At 38.0% G+C, this 22,952-nt stretch overlaps 2 protein-coding genes across 4 annotated transcripts in view; one reads left to right on the top strand and one right to left on the bottom strand.

Moving 5' to 3' along the window:
* Positions 1 to 9,281: 9,281 nt before the first annotated feature.
* Positions 9,282 to 13,310, top strand: RPS3A (ribosomal protein S3A). Its single transcript, XM_081960057.1, has 6 exons — positions 9,282 to 9,439; positions 10,115 to 10,218; positions 10,545 to 10,732; positions 11,266 to 11,474; positions 12,777 to 12,886; positions 13,157 to 13,310. Exons 1-6 carry the CDS (start codon positions 9,378 to 9,380, stop codon positions 13,276 to 13,278), a joined length of 795 nt encoding a protein of 264 aa, XP_081816183.1. The 5' UTR covers positions 9,282 to 9,377; the 3' UTR covers positions 13,279 to 13,310.
* Positions 13,311 to 16,416: 3,106 nt separating this feature from the next.
* The window catches only part of SH3D19 (SH3 domain containing 19), a 71,603-nt gene continuing 65,067 nt past the window's right edge, over positions 16,417 to 22,952 (bottom strand). For all 3 annotated transcript variants that reach the window (XM_081960242.1, XM_081960244.1, XM_081960243.1), the window contains 4 exons: positions 22,468 to 22,517; positions 21,621 to 21,807; positions 20,434 to 20,531; positions 16,417 to 19,761 (listed from right to left, as the gene is read on the bottom strand). In XM_081960242.1, coding sequence (XP_081816368.1) covers positions 19,645 to 19,761; positions 20,434 to 20,531; positions 21,621 to 21,807; positions 22,468 to 22,517 — 452 coding nt within the window. In that variant the 3' untranslated portion in view covers positions 16,417 to 19,644. The remainder of the gene's footprint in view (positions 19,762 to 20,433; positions 20,532 to 21,620; positions 21,808 to 22,467; positions 22,518 to 22,952) is intronic.

Below are 22,952 nucleotides of genomic sequence, written 5' to 3'. Positions count from 1 at the left end.
TAATGGAGATTTCAGGGAATTGCGCAGCAGGTGTCTAAATGAAGTCAGAGACACTGACAAGAATTTATAGTTTTATATAAATAAATATATTTTAGATCTACAGTATATTTACAGCAAACAAGATAAACAGGCAAACAGGAGCATCCTGAGATAAATCACAGAATATATAGCACGCAGGAGAAAAAGATGGGGGGAAAGGAAAACTCCCCCTACACACCCATAGCAACCAATCACAGTGCAGATTGCTTCATGCAGGATCCAGCGGTCTCCAACCAATCAACTACAACTGTATGTTCTGGCTCATTGTACAACCCATTGTACTAAATGTATGTAAATAAATGTTTTAGGACTGATTACTTTAAATCTCTGTTAAATGTAGTAGATTCATTTTTAAATTTTTATTAAATATTTTTTTAAAAAAACTAATACAAAGTAATATTTAACGATTAAAGTTATATGCCCTCTATCTTGAAATCAATGATGAATTTGTATACTTGCAAATATAAAGTAAGAAAAATCAAATAGGAAACTAAAAGTGCAAAACCGGGTAGAAAAGGAAAAAGATACAAAGAAGTAGTTTCTGATGTTGTTATAGCAGTTATAAATACAATTATAAATCCACCTCTTACTCTATGGTTACAACATAACTCTTCTTTCTATAAGCTGTCCTATCTAAACATAAAAATCATAAATCATAACTTTTTTGTTTTACACAAAAAGTTTGCATAGGTCTTTTCTCTGATCGAAGAAGTCAATTCAGCAATTTCAGCAAGTTCCATCATTTCTAGCAAATATGTTGTTGGTACCAAATTATATCTTGTCAACCTCAGTTCAGCCAAATAAGTCTGTTGAATTCCTGTGTGAGCCAGAACCCAACTTCAGCTCCAAGATATAGTGGCTGTGCCTATTGGGATGTGTAGGTCCAGTGAATGTCTACCTTTACTGCACAGCTCCTCTGGCATGCCAGTTGTGTCCTTTCTAGGGTCAGATGGATTTCCAAACAGTCACTCAGGCCTGGTCATCTCATAGCTCTAATATTGCAACTTATTCTACATGGGCTGCCCTTGAAGGTCATCCAGAAGTTTCAACTCGTCCAGAATTCAGTGACACAAATAGTATACAAATAGTATATTAACATGTCCACTTGACACATCTGCTTTGTGAGTCAGTTTACTTCCTCTGAAGTGTCTGCCCTCTAGAACAAGGTCCCTCCATGTGACTTTCCCCCTGATTTTGGTCCAGAAGATCTTCAAAACCTGTCTATTCTACCAAGCTTTGGAGTAGAATCAGTGGTGGGATTCAAAAATTTTTACTTCTGTGGGCATGGTGTGGCTTGGTGGGCATGGCTTGGTGGGCGTGGCAAGGGAAGGATACTGCAAAATCCCCATCCCCACCCCACTCCAGAAGGAGGATACTGTAAAATCTCCATTTTCCTCCACGCACTCCAGGAGAAGGATATTGTAAAAACCTCATTTCCACCTCATTCCATGGCAAGGATACTGTAAAATCTCCATTTCCACCCCACCTCACTAACCTTTCCAATCCGTTCTCCTGTGCAGGGCAACAGAAGACCCAGCCAATCAGCTGGGACTCGGGAGGCAGCAAATAGATGAGGGCGGAGCCAGCCAGAGATGGTATTTGCCGGTTCTCCAAACTACTCAAAATTTCCACTATGGGTGCGCCAGAACTGGTCAGAACTGGCTGAATGCCACCTCTGAGTAGAATGGATAGGACTCCTCTGTTTCTGATGAATTATTTTTGGAATTATTTTAAATTTATTTTGATCTAATGTATTGTATTTTTGTACAGAGTAAGGAAGATGACCTTAGCATTAATATGCAGAAGCAGTTGCCCAAGCAAAATAAGACTGAATTATTTTAAGTCTACATTAGCTGTATAACATTTGAAAGCTATTTAGACACTTCCCTAATTCACTGAATATTTTTTAAAAAAAGGAGATAAGCACAATCAGATATGGAATTTTTTTTTTTATTATAGCCAACATCAGCAAATATTGCTTTAACCGTCATGTGGAATTGATTTCATGGTCATGAAATTGATTTCATGAGGTGGTTTCCTATCAGATTGGATCAGTTCGGCCGAACCAATAGTGGTATGCCGGCCCGGGTCGTTGGAACCGGCAGTGACTCAGGTCTGCCATGCCTCTGAACCGATTCCCCGGTCGGCATGGCATAGTGTTTTTTTTTTTCATTTTTTAATGTTCTGTGCATGTGCAGGCCTATTTATAGACAACTGCGCACGCGAGCGAAGCGATCGTACACACACAAAATTGTGCACACACCGAACCCGCATTAATTCTGGCAGCAATCCACCCCTGGTCTGATCTACATAGTGTGGCTGATAATTTTGTTGTTTTAATGCTGTTCTTTAAACCCAATTATGCTTGGAGTCTGGCAGCATCAAAAGTGAATAAATAAAAACTACATATAGTTCACGGAAAAGCAAAACTTTCTTAGTCATTAAATTAGAGGTAAAGAAATTTTTGATTTGAAGTAACGGGCATTCAACAATAATGACAATAAATAAGTAGTAAGAAAACTGGGTAATTTATCATCATAAGAAGAGGTGGAAGAAAATGTTAAATTTGTTTTCCTTTCTCTGACTTGTGTTGATACTGTCTTCCTCTGTAAGAGAACATTGGTTTTTGTGCCTTATCAGTATATTTTTCATTGCCGCTGTAATATAAGAAAATGGATTTATATTTTAATATAATATATTACGCAAAATATTACATTGTGCATGCTAATAAAAGTCTCCTATGTTTAGCATCTTAGCCAAACAATACTAGATAACTAATTACAAAATTGTGATGATTGGTCAGGCCGGATTCCTTGTTACAGCTATGTTCATTTCTCTCAGATTTAAAAAAAAAACACCAGTTCATCTGCTGTCTTCTTACTGAAACTTTGCTAAAGAAATCTGGACACTAGAAATAGTACTTAAAAATATAACCTACCTAACCTAGTAGAACTGTAACAAGATTTGTCATGAGAATAGGAAACAAGGAAGCTGAAAATTTAATAGTACCTGTGGGAAAACCCCTTCAATACATGTGAAAATATATTTTCATTGCAAAGGCCAGGGTAATATACTCAAATATAATTGTTTTGACAATGTACCAACATTTTATTTGGATTGATTAAGCCAATTAAAAATGTTCCAATTCGCAAGACTTTTAAAGTCTGTATGAAGATATTGTGGTTTTGTTTATCCAGGTCTTCCTTGTTCAGAAGTTGTTGCAATAGACTTAAGTATATACCACTTCATAGTGCTTTACAGCCCTCCCTAGGCGGTGTACAGAGTCAACATATTGTCCCCAACAATCTGGGTCCCCATGTTACCATCCTCGGAAGGAGTCAGCCTTAACCTGGTGAAGATCGAACCCCTTGGCAGTGGGCAGAATCAACCTGCAATACTGCATTCTCATCACTGGGCCACCACAGCTCAATATATGCTGACTTAACTTTGTGGCTTTTGACATGTCCATATTAGGTTAATATTGATATATGGAAGTTGTTCTTTCTTTTGAGAATTTATTTTTATGTGATTTATCTAATAAATATGACAATCACTTTCCTATGAATTTATGGGTATTCATACTATATTAAGTTTTCTTTTTGCCTTTTTCTTTACAAGCAGAATTAACCCATTTTCTCACACAGCAAAATTTCCACCCTGGATTCTTCCTCTTTTGTTGAAGTATCATGTTGCCTCTCGTGGGCTGGTTCTGAAAGATAACCTCTCTATTCCAACTGCCTTGCTTTTTGCAAGTAAAATATTGTGTGCTACATATATAAATCTATGCAAAACTTAAGTTCTGTCTTCTGAGAAAATACTACATTGTGAGAAAAATACTACATTTTAGCACAAGTAGATAAAAACTGGAACGCTTTCAACATTTATTTTCTTCAAGAGATACATAAGACAATTTTGTGAGAGATAAAATGTGGTTTTAAGTTTAATTTGATAAATAATATTACTGTTCCAATTGGATACAACAAGGATATGTTTTAATGACAAGGAAGTACAGTTTAAAACAGCAATCATTTTATTATTTTTAGAATAAAGTTATTAGAAAAGCTGATAAGAGGTCATACAGAAATAGACATTTTGAGTGCGCTATACAGATGGTAACCAATTGCAAAACAGTAGTGGATAACAGTTCAGCGATTATTTGAGTTTATTATTATTATATATATATATATATATATATATATATATATATATATATATATATATATATATATATATATATATATATATATATATATATATATATATATATATATACAAATACATATACATATACATATACATACATACATACATACATACATACATACATACATCATACATATATATATATATATGTAATAATATATATATATAATTTGTTTTCGTAGATTTTCACGGGTGTAAGTATGCTGGTTTTGTTGTATTCGGGTCTTTTCCCGTGTAGGATTGAGATTGAGATCTCAATCCTACACGGGAAAAGACCCGAATACAACAAAACCAGCATATATATTGTGATTTGTGATTGAACCATGGCTTAGTGTCAATCACTGAATATTATAGTGGTAATATTCCTCTTCCACTTCATCCCCAACCCATGCCGCACCTGTTCCACACTCCCATGCACCCTTTCCAACTTACACCACATCCTCGCATCCTCTCCCTGATCTGCACAGTACCTCTCACATTCACAAACCCAGACACCATCCATCCCAAACAAGGGAGGGAGGATGGGAGGGAGATTTTCAATACTCTTTGTCAGCTTCCCACAAGGAAAATCAATTAAATGGAGAAGCTGACAAGAAGTAACAAGTTGCTCCTGCTCATTCTGCTTTTTTGCCCGCCCATGGTCATTCTGCTTCTCCACAGTGGTACCTCGGTATTTATTGTTAATTGGTTCCAGAAACCACGCTAAATACCAAAAACAATAAGTACCAAACAAATTTTTCCCATAAGGAATAATGTTGAAGTATCATGTTCACAAGGCAACTATAAACAACTTCTAGCTTGTGCATCAACTGCGAAACAAACAATGAGTATCAGGATAATCAAAATGCATTGAGTACCAATTTAGATGAGTTTCAAAGCAGTTGAATACCAGGTACCACTGTATTTAAATAAGGAAATATCTCTGAATGGTTGATAAAACAGGTCACATATAATATAGGCTTCCAAACAATATTGCTGCTGTACATTATTTTTCTTAATTTAACATACTTCAAGGACATCTTTATTAATTTGTCTTACCTAGTAGCATTTTCATACAACATCAGTATGGACCATGGTTCTTTGCACAATCAATACTTTGTTCACACAACCACTAAGATCCAAAATCACCTAGCATTTATTTCACATGCAGAATGTATGTATGTATGTTTTGTTTAATTCTCATCAGCATATGTTATTTACAATCAAACTCCAATTGTTCATTTCATTTCAATATTTTGGGCAGTGTTAAGCTGAAAGAATGTTTCTGAAAGATAAGTAAAATGTATTCATAGGATTGGCAAAAGAAAGAAAGAAAGCTATGCCAATAGCTTCCCAGTCACAATGTCTCTGGAAAAGATACTCATGAATCCTCTCAAGATTTATAATGGTAGGTCAAGAAATCAAAACAAAAAAGTATTGGATTCACACTAAGATTCACACTAAGACAAAGGAATTATTAGTGTGCAAAATCTAATGACTATGGTTCCATATTCATGGCTGATTCATGTTTCATAATGGTCAAGGGCATAAATAAACCCCTGGCACAGGGGTGAAATCCACTTACCTTTGCTACCGGTTCACAGGGGTGAAATCCACTTACCTTTGCTACCGGTTCACAGGGGTGAAATCCACTTACCTTTGCTACCGGTTCGGTAGCAATGTGCGCCCACGCGCTCTCTTCGCTCGCACATGCCACCTCCTTGCATGTGCAGGACCTTCCGTGAATGCACAGAGCGTCAAAAACGGATCTGATGACATCCGGGTGGGTGAGCGGAGCCTGCTACCAAGCACACCTGCAAAATGGGGGGGGGGGATCCGCTGTGCAAGTACTGTGTTCTGAGAATTCTGATTGATTAATGAGTACCATAACAATGTCAGACTAATGAAGCTACTAAAAAGTGATTTCATAAAGTTTGCTAACACGAACAATTAATATAACACGAACTATTAATATAATAGAAGGTAAAACAGGTCCCAGATATATTCCTTATTGCCACATCTGACATTTCTATTTTTCAAGAGAGGGATATGAAGCTAAGCTGGGAATCAAAACAACACAAATAGGAAGGTACAGTAATGGGAACTTGTATGCCCATATTGCTTTCGAATTGTGGCATTGGAAAAGAACCTTGAGATTCCTTTGGACTGCAAGGAGATCAAATCAGTCAATCCTAAAAATCAACCCTGACTGTTCTTTGGAGACAGATGGCTCAAATGCCTTGGCCACCAAACGAGAAGAGAGACTTCATTGGAAAGGATCCTGAGTTTGGGAAAGATTGAAGGCAAAAAGAGAACGGGACAGTGGTTAGATAGTGTCATCGACACAATGAACATGGATTTGGGCAAACTCTGGGAAACAGTGGAGGTCAGAGGTGCCTGGCATGCTATGGTTGAGGAGCGTCGCAAAGGCGTATCGAGAACAGTCGGATAAGCCTTAATGACTGAACAAATGTCCATATTTCTTATTGCAGCTGCTTCTTGTCCTGAAGAACTATTCCTGATGGAACATGATATGAATGATATGAATGGTGACACAGAAGCATAACCTAATTTGTATTGATTCCACTTCTATATTGCAGTGTACACCAAGTCTCATGACACCTAAATCTCTGTCTTCTGGATGAGCTTTGCACCTGGTACGGCAACAAGGAATAAAAAGATATACAAAGGATTAGAAATATAAGTTCTCCATCCAATAATACCCCAGAACTCTGACATATATACTATACTAAAAGTTCTAACTTTCAAATAGTGTTTTATTTGAGATTTTACATGTCCCTATTCTTCTGCTTATTTTCACTATTTATTTATTTATTAATTAAATGTATATGACTATATCCATTTATAAAACTGGAGTGTATCCTGGATATGAAATACTTATGAACATCTTACATCTGGCAAATATATTATGAAAAATCACAGTAGACTTTAAAATATGTTTTAGCATCATAAAAATTCTGTAGCTATTTATAATTAAAAATTGCTGACAATTTTTAATAGACTTGATATTTTATATCAGTTCAGCATTTTACTGTCCTCAGCTCACATTGTTTATAAGAAATTAAACATCACAATTATTGACAGTTTCATGTACAAATGTTCTTTTTTTTTTCAGTTTTAAAAACTAAAATCGAGTGGGTTCAAATATCAAAAAAGTTGATATATATCAGTGATGGCGAACCTTTTTTGCCTCGACTGCCAAAACCATGCATGTGTCCTATTGTGCAAGCTTGCATGCTCACCCCCATAATTTAATGCAACCCCACACCAGGGGTGGGTTCCTGCCAGTTCTAACCTCTTCTATAGAAGAGGTTCCACAAATCTACAGTGCCGTTTAGAACCGGTTCCAGCTCCCTCCCCTCCCATCCGCATATCATCAAGATGAAGAGCGAGAGGAGGAATTCTGGGAGTTGAAGTCCACAAGTCTTAAAGCTGTCAAGTTTGAACACCCCTGGGTTTTTTTTTCTAAAGGGTTAGGGGTGCAAGGGTCTTGTAACTTGACAGCTTTAAGACTTGCGTGCTTCAAATGCCAGAGTTTCTGAGCCAACATTTTGGTTGCTAAGCAAGAGCGTTGTTAAGTGAGTTTCACCACATTTTGCAAGTTGGCCACGCCCACCCAGTCACGTGGCTGGCAAGCCACTCCCACAAAGCAGGCCACACCTACAGAAGAGGTTCTAAAATAATTTGAAACCCACCACTGCCCCACACCATGCCTCATGCACATGTGACACCCCCTGCTGCCCCATGCATGCGTGCACGACTCTTGGAGCCTGGGGAGGGCAAAAATAGCCCCCTCCAGAGGCTGGAAACCGCCCATTTTCCAACTTCTGGTAGGCCCGGTAGGTCTGTTTTTTGCCCTTTCCAGGCTCCAGAGGCTTTCTAGGAGCCTGGGAAAGGCGAAAAACAGCCCAACATGCAAACTGGAAGTCCGTTCCCAAACGTCTGGTTTGCGTGTTGGGAGGTTTTTCACCCTCCAGAGGCTTCCCTGGAGGGGGGGGGCAAAAAACGGCTGAAAACCAAGGCCCAAAATTAGCTGGCCAGCGCGCGCATGCAAGCTGGAGTTGACAGGGCAACACCTCACGTGCCCTCAGAAATGGCGCTGCGTGCTACCTGTGGCACGCGTGCCATAGGTTCGCCATTACACACACACATACACACATACATATAGTACTGAATTGTTTTTGCTTTTATTAATAGTATGCAGAAATAAAAATGCATATATTTTAAAAGAAAGGAAAATAGAAAATAAAAATATACATTTTTATATGGGATATTTTTTTAAAGTATGCAGCCATCTACTAATAAGGGAAGATTTGGTTTTCCAAGTCCTGACTTATATTATTTTTCCTATTTATTTGTTGGCTAGTAACCAATTTTTGATGATTCCCTTTTTCTGGAATTCTCCTTCTTTGGCCCCTTTAGAATATTCCTTATTATTTATTATTATTTATTCATCACAGGCCAGATCTAAGCACCCCGTGGGCCGGATTCAATCCCTGGGCCTTGAGTTTGACACCCCTGCTTTAGAGGGATTCATAATTTCTTGAATGACCACACAAACAGTACTCTTAAATCAGCTTGGAGGTGACGGTAGGAGTTTTTTGTTATGAGTTCTGTGTGGCTGAACATTTTTATCAAGGCAAGAAGTTGACGTCAGCATCACTTAACGCCAGTCAATATTTGCCTGCTCATCAAGATCCTTTCACCACTCTTATTAGATCACAACGTGATGCAGCTGCTAAAAAGGCAGCTACTATTTTCAGATCTATTCCACCAGGTTGCAACTGTGACAGCAAAGTGTATCCTCAAAATGTATATTTGTGATTGCCCACGCCTAATGTGGCACGTATGCTGTTACGTTTTCTGTGGCAGCCCTTTTATGGCTATGTCTTCCCATGCTAATCCCACACGCTGTATGGGAATTCTTTATTTTGTAAACGCTGAAGGCTCGCGATCACAGAACATCGGGCAACCGCCACTAGGGGCCGCTGTGATTTCCCGCCACGATTGAGAGGGGGGGGAAAAGCCGAGCGCGTTTCTCAAAAAGACGCGGAAGTCTCGCTCACGTGACCCGGGCTCGCGCTGATATCGCGCTCTTTACGGTTTCCGGCCTCTTTGGTTCCCGGTGCGGTGCGATGGCGGTCGGGAAGAACAAGCGCCTCACCAAAGGAGGCAAGAAAGGCGCCAAGAAGAAAGTGTAAGTAGCGCCCGGGAGAAGCATCGGGGCGGCAGCAATGCGGCCGCGGGGGAGTCGCGGCCCAGGACCGTCGGATGCCGACGATGTTGACTGGATTGTGGAGAGGAAGGGACGGGAGGGAGAGAGAGAGCGAGAACGAGCGGCCAAAGGAAATAGGCGCTGACATGGCGGCTTCCAGCAGAAAGCCAGCGCGTGGGCGCTCGCAAGTCAGGAATGGGCGCATTGGCCTCCCGGCGACGAGAAATTAAACGCAAAGCACTCTGCATGGGGCCACTTCTTTGGCCCAAAAGCTCCAGGGCAAATTTCGTGTGCAAATTTGGGAATGGGTGATGGAAGCAGAGAAGGTTGCTTGAAAAGTGGCAGCAAGAATAGCGTGCAGGCCTCATGCCCTAAGGGCTAAATAAGATCGCCTTTAAATAAATACTCAAGAGAAACAGGCTTTCTGATCCTCAGCTGTGGATCTCCCTATTCGTGATTTGTGCATGTAAAATGTTACTTCAGTAAAACTGCTTAATACAAACTTGTTACACTTGAGGTTTGATTCAAACCTCCCTAAAAGTAACTTGGAAAGAAGGTGGCATTCCAAGCTGCTTTTGGATCAGCTAGAAAATGCAGGCCATAAATTTCAAAAAAGCCCTTCTGAACATTTTCTTTTTTTTTTCTTTTGAAAATCAGGGTGGACCCCTTCTCAAAGAAAGACTGGTATGATGTCAAGGCTCCGGCTATGTTCAATATTCGAAACATTGGAAAGACATTAGTTACCAGGACTCAGGGAACAAGTAAGTTACCAAAATAAGAAATGCTGGCTTTTCAGTTATGCTATGCTTCTGAAAGACTTAAAATGCTAACCAAATACCATTTTATTATTACTGTTTTGAATGCTGTGTTTTGTTTATACATTTTACTGTATATTCCTATATTTATTAAACTTATTGGTTGCCCTTTTCACTTTATAAAGCGATTCTGGGCGGCTTAGAATTATACATACAATTATATGTTGCAATTGTAATTATTTTGAATGCAGAGGACCGTTTGAAATACATCTTAGAAAGTGATGTATAGCTCTGGTGTTTTTAATGAACAAGTTAACTTTTGATATTTATAGAAATTGCCTCTGATGGACTGAAAGGCCGTGTATTTGAAGTAAGCCTTGCTGACCTACAGAATGATGAAGTTGCCTTCCGTAAATTCAAGCTGATTACAGAGGATGTCCAGGGGAAAAACTGCCTGACAAACTTTCATGGCATGGATCTCACACGGGATAAAATGTGTTCAATGGTTAAGAAATGGCAGGTTAGTATAAGTATTGGTATGTGCTTAAGCTGAACAGTGAATACTGGAATCTTGTTGTTCAGTGGTTCTCAACCTGTGGGTCGGGACCCTTTTGGGGATCGAACGACCCTTTCACAGGGGTCGCCTAAGACCATCGAAAAACACATATTTTCAAAAAACTACGGAAAACATAAAATAATTCTACGGTTTGGGGTCACCACAACATGAGGAACTGTATTAAAGGGTCGTGGCATTAGGAAGGTTGAGACCCACTGTTGTTGTTGATGATGGAGGCAAGTAAAATACAGGTTTCAGATAATGATTGTTCATAAGCTATTTTCACACATCAGATCCAGAATTTTAAAAGTTTCCAAAAATCTTGCTAGTTCTTTTCTGTATTCTGGCATATAAATATGTGAATGTTTTCTAAGCATACTTTGCAAAAAATACCTCTGAGCATGGTTATCTTGTATAAATGCTTTAAAAGTAGTCAGTCTCATCCAGACATAGTAATTTGATGCATTAAAATATCTGTAACTCTTACAATGTTCCAGACTATGATTGAAGCCCACATCGATGTCAAAACGACAGATGGGTATCTTCTACGCCTTTTCTGTGTTGGCTTCACCAAGAAAAGAACCAACCAGATTCGCAAGACTTCCTATGCTCAGCACCAACAGGTCCGCCAAATCCGCAAAAAAATGGTGGAAATCATGACACGTGAAGTACAAACAAACGACTTGAAAGAAGTTGTCAATAAACTGTAGGTGGATTTTTTTTATCTATGTTTAGTAAGACAGTCTTCAATGGCATGCTACCTTAGAATTTATGCAGTAGTCCTCGACTTAACGAGTTCATTTACTGACCATTCAAAGTTACAACAGCACTGAAAAAGTGACATGACTTTTTCACACTTATGACCATTCACAGTCATATGATCAAATTTTAGACACTTGGCAATTGACTCGTATTTATGACTGTTACAGTGTCCAGGGGTCATGTGATCACTTTTTGCGACCTGACAAGCAAAGTCAATGTGGAAGCTGGATTCACTTAACAACCTTGTTAGTTTGTCTATGGAGATTCTCAGGCATCCAAGTGATGGCTATCCCAAACGTGCGTTTTCAAGAGGCAACTGGACTTTTTGGTTTTTCTTTGAAGACGTTTTGCTTCTCATCCAAGAAGCTTCTTCAGCTCTGACACCACCATTTCCCCATCATCCAATCAGGTCTGAAGAAGCTTCTTGAATGAGAAGTAAAACGTCTTCAAAGAAAAAGCAGAAAGTCCAGTTGCCTCTTGAAAAAGCACCTTTGGGGCAACCTTGTTAGTAACTTAACAACTGCAGGGATTCACTTAACAACTGTGTCAAAAGTTGTAAAATGGGGCAAAACTCACTTAACAAATGTCTCACTTAACAAATTTTTAGTTCTATTGTCGTAAGTAGAGGACTACCTGTAACTTATTTTTTGGATTTGCTATTTAATTATATTTATTGTCAAAAGTGTTTCAGATTTTATAACAATTCAAGTAATTGTGTCTCTTTTAAAGAACTGAAAATTTGTATTTCTGATGATTATTCGTAAGATTAGATTCGGGTGAATTTAGTGGATATTCTCTAAGGAAATGGCTTAATAAAATAAGTAAATTGACTGGTTTCAGTGCCACAACATTCTTCGCCAAGGCAAAATAAATTATGCTGTAATAAAATGTGCATATTTTTTCTTAGTATTTTATTTAGCCGCACGTAGAATCATTCTCAATGCCTTGCTTCAGGCTGGGGTAATACTTAATCTGGTTTGTTTTGTTTTATGTTAATGTGTGGGCATTGTTGATTCAGATTGTGGATAAATATTGTACAAACCAAGTCATTGACACTTTAATATTCACATGAATAAATTGAAGATTATTTGTGAATTCAGAAGGTTAGGTTCCAGTTTATGATCGATTATTTCTTTTACCTCACATATTTGCTTTAATCTATGCCATAGTCACTAGCAATTCTGCAGTTTTTTGTCAACGTTCTAGTTTGGAAACTTCAAAATAAAATATTTATTTATGATTCTAGGATTCCAGACAGCATTGGTAAAGACATAGAAAAGGCATGTCAATCAATCTATCCCCTTCATGATGTCTATGTTCGCAAAGTCAAAATGCTTAAGAAGCCCAAGTTTGAATGTAAGTATCTCTCATTGAAAGTGCTGTGTTAACATTGATTATGTTTACTTGAAATGGGAATGAATGATGACACTTTGTTTCGGTCCCAGATGAAGAAATGATTACTTTATCCCAATACTGACATTCCCTTAAAACACAAGGATATTTTACTAGTTTTTTGTAAGATGTATAAAGAATAAGTGAATATTTAAATAGAAAATATAGCAACATTCCTTTAAAATGTATCTCATGGAATTACATATATTAATTTACATCCTTAATTATTTGTAGTGGGCAAATTGATGGAACTGCACGGTGAAGGTGGTGGTGCTGGAAAACCATCTGGTGATGAAACTGGCGCCAAAGTAGAACGAGCTGACGGATATGAGCCCCCTGTGCAAGAATCTGTTTAAAATCAGATACAAAATAAAAGACTTCATATAAATAGTGTGGTAATGTGCATTTTTATGGAATAGTTACTTGTATTTTGCATTCATGCTACAATTTTGCTAAGCTACTTTGGCTGCCAATTGATCCACTGATGAAACTAGAATTGGTGAAGATGTATATTTTATTTCACACAAGTTTTGCAACTTGGGTAATGATGAATAATGTTCAATAACACTCTAAAAAGCACACATTCAAGCTACCTTGGATTTTTTTCATGCTTGGTTGTTTTTTAAAGATCCAGGTAATAGTGCGCCAAAGCTAAATATTTTTAAAGGTTATCTGCATGTATATTTGTTATCAGTTTTGGTTATTATAGGTCAGTGATGGCGAACCTATGGCACGTGGGCCACAGGTGGCACATGGAACCATTTGTCAGGGCACGCGAGGTGCCCTGTCAGCTGGCCAGCGCGTTTATGCACGCTGGCCAGCTGAGTTCACCGTTTTTAAAAGCCATTTTTTGCCCTCCCCAGGCTCCAGAGGCTTTATAGGAGCCTGGGGAGGGCGAAAAGACCCCCCTGCGCCCCACCCGGAGACTTCCCTGAAGCCTTCAGAGCGCTCAAAACGGCCCTCCAAGCAAACCGGAAGTGACTTCTGGTTTGCTCAGAGGGTCATTTTAAGCTTTCCGAAGGCTTCAGGGACCGTCTGAAGGCTTCCCTGACGCCTTCGGAGCGCTTAAAACGACCCTCCGAGCAAACCGGAGGTCACTTCCGGTTTGCTCGGAGGGTTGTTTTGAGCGCTCCGAAGGCTTCAGGGAAGCCTCCGGACGGTCCCTGAAGCCTCCGGGGGGGGGGGGGGGAGGCTCTTTTCGCCCTCCCCAGGCTCCTATAAAGCCTCTGGAGCCTGGGGAGGGCGAAAAAAGCATGTAAAAATGGGGGGTCGCATCTGTTGTGTGTGCATGCGCGCTGGGGGGGTCACACATTGCATTATGGGTGCGGCACGCCCGCACATGATCCCCCTGCGCTCCCCCCACTTGTGGCACGCGAGCCAAAAAAGGTTCACCATCGCTGTTATAGGTTATAGAACATTTATAATTGTGATCAGCCCCCTTCATCATGTGAAAGTATTTAACTTTCTATGCCATCCATTTCACTTAATATAGCAATTCTTAAGTATCTTACAATATAATAAAGTTAAAAAGTGTAAAATCAAAATAGAAAAAAGGATTAATAAGTAACAAAATGATAGGCAGCCCGGGTAAGGCTCTTTTCTGCCCTGTCAGCTGCCCCCAATATTGCAGGGCCCCAGGCAAGCAGCAGAGCCAAGTTTTTAGACTCTTCCGGAAGTCCAGAAGTTTGGGGACAAATCTCACCTCTGATGGGAGAGTATTCCAGAGAATAGGTGATACAGTGGAAAAGGCTCTTCTGGACCCTGCCAGCTGAAATTCTTTGGTTGATGGAATCATAATTTTTTACATGTTTTAAGGAGAGCAAGAAATACTTAAATTTCATTCCAGCATACTTACCATAAGTATTTAAAACATGGCTAGAATAGGCTACAGCAGCGGTTCTCAACCTATGGATCGTGACCCCTTTGGGGGGTCAAATGACCTTTTCACAGGGGTTGCCTAAGACCATCGGAACTCTTACATCTTTAGACTAAAGTGTGCTGTGTCGCATTCTTTCACGCGTGCACACACAAATACGCAAGCGCACATGCAGGGAAGTAGGAGAAATGCAAATGTAAAAAAAAAGGAGTATATGTGTGTGGGGGGGTAGAAATTTCAGTTGCACTTCTGGCCCTTTTAAAAAGTTTGTGCAAATTAGAATGAAGTCAGATTTGGAGCTTCTCATTGCACATGGTTATTGGGTTTCAAGCCAATCAGAGCCGAGGGGTGGGGTTTTGGCATGATGGAGCGTTGGATACAGCCTATGATTGGCTTAGAAAAGAGCCTAGGAAGGATAAAGCCGCACGAGGTGGAATTGAGCGCCGCTCTAAGCTGCAGCAAGAGAAATTGTGTAGTGGGCGGGGGAACAAGCCAAGTCTAGCCCCGGTTTGTACATGCCTCTCCTTTTTGGGGGGCTGTGCATCTACAGGCGAGCAAGATGGGACTCTATACATTTACTGCACCAGTCACTCTTTTTCCTATTGAGAAGACATCCGGTTATTAATGCTACTTGGTTGCACTAGCGGGGCTTTTTACCCCCCAGCTAACTCCCTGGCAGCCGCTGAACAATCATAGGAAAAACTATTGATCTCTAATTACGAGTTCTTTGGACGATATTTTTTTTATTAGTAGTTTTGCTTGGCGACGGCATTTTCATTTTTTAGTGGGTTATTACGTACTGTTTTTGTGGTTAATCACTCTTAATTATGTTCAATTTATAACAAAAATACATCCTACATATCAGATATTTACATCACAATTCATAACAGTAGCAAAATTACATTATAGAGTAGCAACGAAAATAATGTTATGGTTGGGGGGTCACCACAACATGAGGAACTGTATTAAAGGGAGGTTGAGAACCGCTGGGCTACAGTATCTCGAGCATTCTAAGCCAAGAGATGAGTTTGCATAAAACATCCAGCAGTGCTAAAGAGTGTCCAATCTTATTCCAAAAGAAGTACTAAACTGGTAATATGGAGAGGGAAGATGAAATATTCTGGAAAGGCGTATTTTTTTTTATTATTGCAGCATCTATTGTGAGTAGCTTGTAATGAACAGGTTTTAAAAACACTTTCATGGCAGAATATTACATCTTTGGTAGAAACGGATGAGAAATGGAGATTTCCCCATTATTTGCTGTATTTTATGTTTTTCCTTTTTTCTGAAAGTTCAAAACCTCATACATAATACTCCCAATTAACTATTACCTTCCCAACAACTCTGCTATGTTGGGTTTAGAGAGGCAATGAATCTGAAGTTGACCAGCAAGATTTGTAGGTAAAGAAACAAACACACTAGCAAATACTGTGTGCTCCCTTAGTACCATTAATCTCTCATCTACTGGTTCTGGAGTTTGATTCCCAATCACTTCAAACTATAGAGAATGTGTAAAATTTAAATGCATTAAATCAAATGGAAGAAAACTTCCTTTAATTGTGAAGTTTTAAAAAACAAATTCATTTATGATAAATTTCATTCTAGTTTGCACAGTCCATTGTTTGCAACAAACACATTTATTGGTTATATACAAATGCAATAATGCCATTAAGCTGAGGAACAACATTTAAATTAATATTAATTTCCTGAAGCAAAAGTATTTTTGTAGATTTGTGTAATCTTTGAAGAAAATTCATTAAACTGATCCAGAGATTAAATAGCTACTACAATAACCTGGTTCACACACATAATGTAGTATTTGTATCTTCAGCTAACTGCTGTACTTATATTCATTTGAGAATCTTATAGCAAAGTGATCTATAATACTTTATGGCCTCACTCTAGAAACTGATGCCAGTTTCTTAAATGGGAATGTCATTTGTATTTATCTACATTATTAACACTGTATTAAAAGCCCTTTAAATGGCACTCTTCCAAGTGAAGTAGCTATATTTGGCAATCTGAATACATAGATTGGTAAGAACAAAGCTTGGTCAGGTTAATGCTTGCTTACTTTAAACAATGATAAATATAAAAGTCATATTTACTCATGTAGGGGAAAAAAAGAAATTAGTGCATTTTCATTAGTAACATAAAAACCCATTTCTCAGTCACTGGAAAATTACATGTTGAGAATGAATATGGAAAAATACAAAATCTGAAAATATACGAGTAAGAAAAATTATGAAAGTCATTTTTAACAAGCATTGCATTCAGTCTGGTACACAGTGGTTTTCAGTCAGCACTTGAAATGACCCTCAAAAGCCTAAATGCTGAGGCTGACACAACAAAAGAGGTCCATAGTTCCTTTAAAAAACAGCAAAATACGAGATGGCAACAATGGTTGCAGTTGTGAAGTACAGTTTTATGAATAAGCAATACAGGGATTGATTCAAAAGCAAAATGTAAGATTTTTCATTGCTTTTGTCCTCTAAAATAAAATTTGATTTGCACAATATGCCAAACCTCAAACCAAAGTGTAGTTTGGTTTTAAAAACTGGCCCTAATGAAAAGCATGGATGAATTGTGGTCAAAGCATTCCTTGGAAACCAGAAATAACTGAAGCAGGCCTGCTTATCAGGATGAGCCTGCTTCTGAATTACAGGCTGCTATGTATTTTATGGCTTAGCAGCTAACTATTAGTTCTGGAAAATAAGAAGAGAATAAGAGGTCTGCAAAGAAGCTGTTCCTGCATGCTTCCCCTGCACCTTCCTAGCTAAAGGGCATACTTCGGAGGAAAAAACAGGACCCTATGAGTATTTTTTCTCCTTTTCTCATTCTTTGGGATTAGGTTTGTTCATATGATTGTTTTGCTATCGAGCCTTCGTTATTTATTCTTGTTAGTTGTGCCTTACATACAAAAGTAAGGTTTCCAGCAATTATAGGCAAAGCTGTGACTGCTGCATGTTTAAGTACTGTTTCATCCCCTCCATAAAAGGCCACAACAGTGAACAGTCAAAATGTAATATTGGTATTGAACAAGAAAATGGGTTTGGGGCACTTTTTACTCAGTTTTGAGAGAGGAGGATCTGTGTTTTAGGTCTTCTATTTCACCACTATCAGATTTATAAACATTTAATACTAATTCCTGGCAAAACTGACAGGAAATCAGAGCATTTTTAAAGAATGTAATCTTAAGAAATATGGGGCAAAATGGGACTTAGAAATTTAATTTTAAGATGCATTTTTTTACGTTAAATTACATTTACAAAGTTGGAGATTGAGGAGATGGAGATAACAAGACAATACAGGTTATAGTACAAGTTTATCACAGTATCTACTCTTATGAGATAATCATGACAGCAAGACCCATGAAAATTATTCTTCCATCACTTATTATAGATAGTTTTCTGAACATACTTAATTTCTGACAGTAGATTTGATAAGAATAAGGCAATGGGGGGGCTTTACAGAATTTGAAAGATCCAAAACGATATCAGATTTTTAAAAAGATCCAAGAAGGATGAATCTTTGAAAAGTCACTCTAGATATAAATTAAGATTATGATACAGCAGAACCCGTTGCAAAGAAATCTCTTTAAGTGTAATTTTATTTACTGAAAGTAATAAGAAAAGTTACCAGCCTTTCTTATAAAATAAACACAATTATTATTCATTAGGACTGCACAAAGGGTTAAAGCATGTTCATGTATAGAATGAGGCTTGCGGAAACATGGATACTTATAATGAAAGCAGGCATTTTGTATCTGCTGAACATTGCAATGGTCTCTTCAATTGCTTTGTCCAGACTTATTGCGTATATCTTGCATTTATCCTTTAAAAAAAGATCAGGCAACAGATGTTGGGACTCAGCACTGTTTGAAAGATCCTGGAGAGCCATTAATAGCTAGGATAGAAAACTGGATCAAACAGACTAACGGTCTTCCTAGTCTAAGGCACAAAAATCCATTATTATCCAATTCTTTCAGGATACTTCAATCCAGACTAAAAGTAACTGATGCACTTTTAAACAAGTTAACTTACTTGGTTTAAGTAAAGAAAAAACCCACTACTTTTAGCGTGATAATCTTATTTATGTATCAGGATTTAATGTCCATATGGTAAAACATTTCAGTTTCTGAAAACTTGATTCGCACGTTCTGCGATGTGTGTGGGATATGTATTGTAAAAACAAGAGCTATTTGAGCAGTGTTTAATAATTAATTGGACATCACAGAAATAATAAAAAGTAAAGGTAAAGGTTTCTCCTATCCAGTTGTTTCCAACTGTAGAGTGAGGTGCTCATCTCTGTTTCTTAACTGAGGGAGCCAGCGTTGGCTGAAGACATTTCCATGGTCATGTGGCCAGCATGAGTATATACTGAGGCACACAGAACACTGTTACCTTCCCATTGAAGTGGTACCTATTTATCTATTCACATTTGCATATGTTCCAACTGCTAGGTGGTCAGGAGCTGGAGCAGGTGACAGGAGCTCACCCTGTTGCATGGAACTCAGGTCTCAAACCCGGGCTGTCAGGTTTCCAGATGACAAGCTCAGCATCTTTAACTGCTGAACCATTGCACCCCCACAGAAAGTATATAAAATGATTAAAATGCACCAAGTTGAAATAATAAGGCTTTGTATTCTGCCCAGAGTCTGCTCAGTATAAACTAAAAACAAAATATTATACAGTCTAGTAAACATTTTACAAAAATAGTGCAAAAACGCATTTGATAGTCTAGATAAAATGATCAGATAGCACTCTTTCTCCGCTGCCCAAAATATAACATGGTTTTCTTCCAGCGTATTCACTTGAACAACAAAGCTCCAGAATTGGATTTCACCTTAGGAAAGATGTAGAATTTGGACAAAATTCTTTGGAAATATCCCAAATTTGTCTTGTAATTCTCCACTCATCCATTCTTCATCTACAGATTCTACACTTGCTATGATATCACCAACCTGTTGAAACAAAAATTGAAACTAACATTAATTGTTTTTCATAATATCCTTCACAAATATTTAATACTCTTAAAAACTGTAGACTATTTCTTCTCCCAAGTGATACTTTGTTCATTTTTAAATTAGTTTTATAGCAGATCAAAAGAATTGATAAGAAAACAGTGTTTTATGCTAGATAAACAAAATGTCTTAATATGTCAAACGAAAAACATTTCAAAGTTGGCCTCATATTCTTTAGGAAAAGTGTTTTAAAGTTGGGTCAGCGAGAAGCTTTGCAGTTGGATAATTTCTTAGAGAAAAAAATAAATTAAGTTTTGCTGTAGTATTTTTTTTAGATTATAATAATTTATAATAGAATATAAGCCCACTTTTCCATTGCATTCAGTTCATTACAAAAGCAGATACTGTGTTCTGGCTGGTTCATGCATCACACTAAATCAAGATCATCTTAAGTCCAACAGTGGATTTGACTATAGGTTGTTTAATTCTTTTATTTTCAACAGAATTTTTTGCAGTATTAAAAAGAAGAAACATTATCAACCCCAAAAAAACACCATTTTGCAACACTTTCCCTAATTTTTATGCTGCAGGAGAAATGTAGGACAGTATTTTTCACAATGATAAAATATTATGTCTTTATCACCACAGAATTGTATGTTTAAATATACTTACTTTGAAAGAAAGTTCATCTATGTTCTCTGCCTGGAAGTTATACAGGGCCTTGGCTTTTGGTTTCTTCCCTCCCTGAGATTCTGATGACTGCATTCCACCTGTAAGATACCACGATCCAATTAAGTTTCTATCTTTGGGATAATATAAGATTTTATTTTTTTTGCAAATATCTTAATCAGGTTTGAGGTTAACTGAGTGAAGGGAATGAAAAGCACAACTCTTTTTCATGGCACATACACTGCAAGTTTAACTTAGGCCTTTTTCCTTTGGGGGAAAAAAACTACTTGTATTTATTTAAAAAAATGTTTTACTAATTATCAAATAGGAATAAAAAAATATTTTCCTTAATTTTTCAAAGAGAAATTACACCATTGTTCTTATATTGGACAAAAGCAAGCACTAATTACTTTTTCATATCATAAATCTTCATTTCTTAGCTTGGTAATTAACCAAGAAAGTTGCCTTCTTGGGATAATATCAAGTCACTAGGTGGATTCTAATTGACATATTTAACCATTCCAGATTTTACCACCAGGGTGTGCTCATGATCAGTTTACAAGGTACACTAGGCACACTACCAGAATACAGTAAATGAGCTATTAAATCATTGCAATATATTCTATGTAATTTATGAGGGCAGACTGTGGGTATCATGATTTTCTGTATGAAATAGCAGAGAAAGCATTTATTATGATGATTATCCTTTGCAAGTAAGTAAGTGAAGAAGGCATATGCTACTTGTATCACAGAGAATTTATTTGATTTTTAACCCACCTTTATTATTTTGTAAATAACACAAGGCAGTGATCATATCTAATACCCCATCCTCCTCTTATTTTTCCCATAACAACAACTTGTATGGTAGATTGGGTGAGAGAGAGAGTGACTGGCCAAAAATCATCCAGCCAGCCGCATGCCTAGAGTAGGACTAGAACTCGATCCCTAGAGAACAATGAGTTCACTTTACAGTTGCAGGGTTTGCTTTAAACCGCAGTATTCGTTTTATGACTATCATGTTCCCTTTAATAACTGTTGCAAAAAAGGCTGTAAAATTAAGCCAGTTTATGACCATCATGACCTATAAAGGAAATTGTGTCTCAATTACAGTTGTAAATCAAGGACCACCTGTATCTTTATAGCTTGTACAACAGGATTAAAACAGTTCCATTTTTCTTTCAGCACTGTACCTGAACAAACGTGAACAAACACAGCTGGGAAAATGCCTTCCTTTCCACTTAGCCTGCCTTTATACCACTTTGAATCCAGTTGTTCTAATATCAAAATACGATCTCCTTTTTTAAATGATAAATCTTCCTGTGTTTCTGCTGCAAAGTCATGAAGAGCATCACACCACTGTCCAGCTTCTCCTTCCAGCTTTGAAAACAAAGAAAACGTAGGCATGTTAAGCTTTATAAACTTTCTGGTGTTACTGAGAAAACAACACCGTCTATCCTATGAATTCTATACACATCATTTAATAGGCTTAAAACAGATTAATTACTTTAGTGCCATTAATTAACAGATTAGAAAAAAATAATCTTTAACCCTGCAATGAACAAAGAAAAGTTGGTGAATCTTTTTGTTTCTTCTAATCATGTATATTAGAATAACAGATTGCATCTGATTGATTACATGCAGGGGTGGGCTTCAAAAATTTAAGCAATGGGTTCCCTGCCCAGTTGCTGGGTGGGCGAGGCAGTATCTTACACCACAGTGGGAGGAAGTGTTTTTGCCTTCCCGGGGCTCTGAGGGGTTTCCTTGTTCACCCTGGAGGGTGCAAATGGCCTCCCCCGGGCTCTGGAGGCTTCCTGGAGGCCCCGTTTTTTGCCCTCCTCGAGGGCCCTGCGCTTACCTAAGATCCAAAACGTGCCGTGTGGAGATTGCTGGGAGGGGTGCGGTGGATGGGGCCAGCCAGGGGTGGGATTTGGGGGTTTGCCAAACTGCGCAGAATCTTCACTAGAGGATCGCCCGAACCCGGGCAAACCCAGAACAGCCCACTCCTGATTACATGCTATAAAACGATAAATACATTACCTGTGTCATTGATCCTGAATGTTTACTCCTCAGCGGGAAACTGCCATCACCTATATAAAAGATCATAACATAATACACAGAGAGAAAAACAATTCCACGAAACAATGGTTGAAAATCCAAGCCACAGAATGGCTGGATTCATTTATCACACTAGCCAGTAATGTTGTTTGTTTTACACTCTGCAGATTGGAAACCCACTGTGGTTAATAAACTATAATTAACTGATTAAAAAAATTGTATAACCCATTTTATCATTGAATCAGTGTGTCCAGTGAACCGAGCCAGATGAGGTTTATTTATCAAAATAGGGCTATCTCTCATTTTTGTGTGATTTGTGAAACTGACCTCAGAAGGGTGTGTGTGTGTGTGTGTGTATCTATCTTATCTCTAAAAAACGGCATATAATGCCAGATATTTCTCTGAATATCTGGATTATATTGATACAAAATGTAAAGGAAACAGTTTCTTCACATAATTTGATTCAC

This window comes from Natrix helvetica, assembly GCF_964273705.1.
Source record: "Natrix helvetica genome assembly, chromosome: 7".
NCBI lineage: Eukaryota > Metazoa > Chordata > Lepidosauria > Squamata > Natricidae > Natrix > Natrix helvetica.
Note: the sequence above shows the minus strand (reverse complement) of the source record. Positions and strands in the feature narration are given on the sequence as shown.